The sequence below is a fragment of the Pterocles gutturalis genome, unplaced genomic scaffold, assembly GCF_000699245.1.
Source record: "Pterocles gutturalis isolate BGI_N339 unplaced genomic scaffold, ASM69924v1 scaffold18573, whole genome shotgun sequence".
NCBI classification, from domain to species: domain Eukaryota; kingdom Metazoa; phylum Chordata; class Aves; order Pterocliformes; family Pteroclidae; genus Pterocles; species Pterocles gutturalis.
Genome location: NW_010123444.1, coordinates 1 through 5047, shown reverse-complemented (window position 1 = coordinate 5047; position 5047 = coordinate 1). Strand labels below are relative to the sequence as shown.

General features: G+C 40.2%; 1 protein-coding gene across 1 annotated transcript; it reads right to left on the bottom strand.

The window, feature by feature from the left end:
* Nucleotides 1-1621: 1621 nt before the first annotated feature.
* LOC104465019 (myosin light chain kinase 3-like) lies at nucleotides 1622-4992 on the bottom strand. Its single transcript, XM_010077907.1, has 3 exons — nucleotides 4798-4992; nucleotides 2825-2957; nucleotides 1622-1826 (listed from the first exon to the last, which is right to left on the bottom strand). Exons 1-3 carry the CDS (start codon nucleotides 4902-4904, stop codon nucleotides 1755-1757), a joined length of 312 nt encoding a protein of 103 aa, XP_010076209.1. The 5' UTR covers nucleotides 4905-4992; the 3' UTR covers nucleotides 1622-1754.
* Nucleotides 4993-5047: the final 55 nt, after the last annotated feature.

Here is a 5047-nt window from a genome sequence, read left to right as displayed (position 1 = left end):
TCCAACTCCGCACATTAGCATTCTGTTAAGACCTACTGAGAGATGCTTTCAGGTTTGTTTGGTGGGACGGTTAAAACCAAAACTGAGGAATAGGCTTGTTCCACTTTAATAGAATTTATTAGTATTAGTTCAGAAATATACAGACCAATTAATATAATCACATTTAGCATGCAGAACCACTGTGGAAGGAAAACAAGAACAAAAGTGGGCCTTCACAGAAGGTGAAACATTGTCAAGATTATTTCATTTGATTTCAAGATTATTTCTCTTGAGTCCTCAGAATTCAGGACTACGCAAAGCAAGAAGCACTGGAGTGGAAAAGATAACTACACTAGGGTAAGCCAGTCTTGCAAATCTCTTTATTAGCAACCAACACTTGTGCTAATTCAAGGGATGTGAAAGTCCATAAAGTTAAAGGGAGCTTTACAGGGGTTTGATGCCTTTGCTGGAAAGCTCGTTTTAGTACTATGAGTTTCTGTTTTTCCTAAGAGCCCATCCACCTCACACTGAGTTTTGCAGAATCTAGAACAGGAATGAAGGAAACCACCTGTTTAATAAATAATATTATACTTCTAGCTGAGCAACTGCAAGTGGGCCCAACTTTTTACACATCAGGGAAAAGTTTAAAATACAAAATAAGTTAGTATTGTGAAGAAAACATTTAAAGTTCAAGAGCAAAATGGGGGGTTGGAAAGGGCTTCAGCATCCTAACTGGGCTAAAGGCAGAGCTTGGCAATACACCATTTCCCTGCTCCTGAACAGCAATAAAACCTATTCTGCATATCACACCATATCAATTTCTCAGACTTAATTAAAATTGGCAAAGTGGAGAAAAAAAATCCTCGAACTAAAACTTAAAAAAATCAAGGGCTGCAGTCACAACCAGTGAGACGCACTTACAAATTTTAAACATATATAAAATGATGTCTGGAAATCTCTTCTTTTCTGGACAGCATGAGATCTTTTTACATAGACCCAGCTGTCATTAGGTGATTTTTATTTGTGGCAGTTTCACCTGTCTGCTTCCAAGAGTTCAATAAATTCAGCTCAATTCAACTCACCACAAGAAAAAGCTGCAGTGGACCAACTGAATTAAGCTGCTTCAAAGCAGGATTCCTCTTCTTTTGTACCTATGCAGTGACTATTTTTTAAAAGAGAGAAAAATTAAAAAAAAACAAAAACCACGAACAAACCAAAACCATTCAACTTGGAGTAGTTGCACTGAATCATCATCATGTTTGGAGAAAAAAAAAAATCTTTTTGAAAAAATTACAGAACAAAAGGATATCTGATATCTTTTGTTCCAAGTAACAAACACCTGAGGGAAAACTTGGGCCACTGATTTGGCAGTGCTCTAAAACTGACATACATCAATCATGAAAAAAGTCTTTAGAGATCCCATGCTTGGTGTGAGAAACTGGAAAACTGACAAGGTGTTTTCTGGTGTAAAAACACCAACAATACTCCGCAGAATCAAAGCCTTCAGCAAGAAGTCAGCCCCAATAACAATTTTTTTTTCCATCCCTATGTACAACAACTGAAAACTTGTGAAAACAAACAAGGTAGCTTCTGCTTTTAGAAATTATTTCAGTACCTCTGCCTTGAGGCACTCTGGAACCTTAGCACTAACACACATAATATTTGAGGACAGACCCAAAACTTATGTTATAAAACAAAAGGGTAGACATTATTGAAGACATTGAATCCTTCTTCCATGGCTTGATGTCCATCTCCAAGAGATGCTTCATACAAGCCTATGCAAGCTTGACAGACATACTCTGGAATCTCTTCAACCTGTTAGCAGCAGCCACCACATAAAAATGTTTCTGTGAACAAAAGAGAACAGTCCAAGTGTGAGTGCAACTATAGCTGACATTGATATTTTTCTTGGTAAATCCATTTACCTGCAGTGGCCCACAGCTTGTGTGGACTGCAGCGTAGAACAGCTTTGTACTGGGGAACCACCGATTACTGCAGAACAGGCTGCTGGTGCTGTGAACTTCTGCAGCATCACTACGAATTGTACAGTGATAGGTCTTTAGATCATGTATTTTTTTAAATGCAAGTGCAGAAGTCTACGACCAAACAGCTGGAGTGCAGCAGTGAAAAAAGTGTAAGCCTCTGGTTTAACTCCTTGGCAAAGAATTACAACTCTCCAGTGACAAAAGAAAATGGTCCTCGCTGAGTTTTCCTCACATTTCCATGGGCTTATTTGTAACAAGATCACCACATTCGCCTTCAGGATCAACTACATACAATCCAATAGAAACTCCAATAGAAATTCTTATCTATCACTTCTTCATATAAAAATTAGTTCTGAAGGAGCACGGGGTTACCAGAAAGGTCCTCAAGAGTTCTCTAGATGGGTTTAAGCTATTAAGCCTACTTTTCTCTCTCCCAGACTTCTACTCTGTGTAACGGGAGGTCCACAACTGCCTTATGTTGTATCCCTACTCCACAGTGACAACAAAACAATACAACTGTTGTCAATAGAAACAATCTCTCCAATATGGAAATAAAGAACATTTAATATAAGCTAAGTAGCATCTCAAGCCTCTGAACTTGTAAAGAAAAAAACTACAACTTCTAAACACCAACCATAAGGAGTAAAAATTGAAACCAAGCTTACTAAAAATAGAAGCAATATCATCCTGCAGGAGAAAAAACTTAATTTACAACTGAAATTAGACTTCCCAGACTCATGTTTACAAGAAAGAAGCCTATGGGCAAAAGTGAGACAACATATAAAAAAGGAGAGCATGGCTCTGCCTATCTTGAGCTGATTTTACCTCTGGAATAGATTTGCCAGCCTTTGTCTATTTACCTTCCATTTTCTGTGAGCCATGTAACTCTGCAGCAACAACTGGGACTTCAGGCGAAGCTTGAACTTCTTGGCTTTGGCGGGCAGGTTGTTCAACCACTCGTGCTTCAGGCACTGTGTTGCACTCATCCGGTAGCTGCAGGAGAGGAAATTTGCCGTGTAAATCCAGCTACCCCCATTGCCATGTTCTCAGTGCCCTGTGCTGCCCAGTGTTATTGATAAAGCAAGCTGCCTTAAATGAGCAAACACAAGGGAGTGGGGATGCTCCGAGATGCTGTTCGTCCCCACGCACAAGATCCTAATGACATCCTGCGCTCTCCAGTGTAAGGGGCGAGTGGTATGAAAAGCTGCTGGTGGGTCTGCAGGGGGTTCATGGAGCTGTGGTTAAATACCATATTTTGCCTTTTTTGGGTTTGGTTTTGTGGGTATTTTTTTTATTTGAAGCAGCAGCTGTCCAGGTTCATCAGTTTGTGTGTGATTTTGTTATGTGGATGCAGAACTTCGCTAAGTGAATCCATGCATACAGAAAAATAATATTTGTGGTGTTATCTGTCTGTCCTGATAGTGCAGGCTTTTTCTGTGCCTCATATTTAACAAGCACAATTGTCTATTCACCCTAAACTTGGATCAAGCTAAGCATACCTTATATCCTGACAGTCAACCACCGGCCCACATTTGAAGGCCTATCCAAAAAGCTTTGAGAAATATATGGCAACAGAGGAAATCTTGGGGGATAGGTGTTGAGAAAAAAAAGTTTAATTTGCCTTTTTTTCAAAACAAAAGCCTATGCCTAACTCTTGAGCTTTGTCTGAGCTGCCACGGAGAAGATGATGACGATTCCTGGCTGCTTGCACCTCATTTCAGTGGTCAGGGGAGGCAGGTACAGACCTTGCCCGAGGCCAGACCTATTGTCCCAGCACGGCAAAGGTGCCCACTCTGTAGGAGAGTGCAGGCTGTCCATACACCTTGTGAACAACTGGGACAACTAATCATTGCTCTTTGCATCTCACTGACAACACTCTTCTCACATTCACAGCTTCTAACCAGATTTTGCGTAGTGTCCCCCTGGAGTACTTATTCCCATTGCACAGAAAAATGGAAAACTCTAAAGCCAAGTTTACAGTCTCACAGCAAATCATCATCACAGCCTGGGAAAAAGCCTCTTTGTTGTCTGCTGCTGGCAATATGCTAAAGTTCAGTTTATTCTTAGCTTTTCATATGACTTATTGTTGAAAATGTAGCTAGTACTAGAACTGATTTGTCTGATTTAGGTAATGATCTGGAAGTTGTTAATATTCTAAGCACTCCTTTGAATTCCCCTCGAACACACAATCTGTTCCACCGTATGCATCATTTCCTGTTTTGATTAGTTTTGTATCACGGCTCAGCAAGAGAAAAATTACTCCCTTACCCAGCCCCATAGCCATGATCTGACATCAATATTATCCTCATTCTCTCCTCTTGTTTCATATGTGCAATTGCTTTTTATTTCAGTGGAGCCAAGACTAAGAAGCCACACGCAGAGTTAAGTTCCAAATGCTCCTTTAATATTTACCAAATGCATGTAGACCACTTTAGAAGAGAACAATGCTGCAGCTTCCATTTATCCTCCATGGCATTCAAGAGATTTTTGCAATTTGTGTCAGGGCTTGTGAGAATCCAAAGTAACAATAGAAACAGCTTTTGCTCAGAGAAGGAATACTAAGGACGGATTCCTACAGAGCAAATCCTTCCAGATTTCCTCTGTTCTGCCTGTATTGATGCTACTGTGAAAAGCAACTTTCTTCAGTTAAGGTACACAGACATTTTCCTTTTAAATAAGGGCTTTTGAGTCACTGAGAAACTGCCCAGCAAGCACAGATACAGCACACAAAACCATCATGTAGTAAGTTCTCCTTGCTGGCTGCAATCCAAACAGCTGGCTAGAAGGAACTTTATGTTATTAGGTGCTACCGTCCTCACAATCAGAGAGGTACCTTTTCTCCTTCACGAGTAATCTGGAAATAAAGTCTTTAGCTTCCTCTGATAGCTGTTCAAATGCTTCTGCATCAAAATCCCAGTTGCAATTGACTACATAATTCATTGTCTCTGCATCAGTTTCTCCCAGGAATGGGGACAGGCCACTGAGCCTTACAAAAAGAAAGAATGGGAGAGAGACAAGCAGTTACTATATGGTTTTCCTTCCACAAATCCTCTGCTTTATAATTATTAGCTTATGGAGAGGAA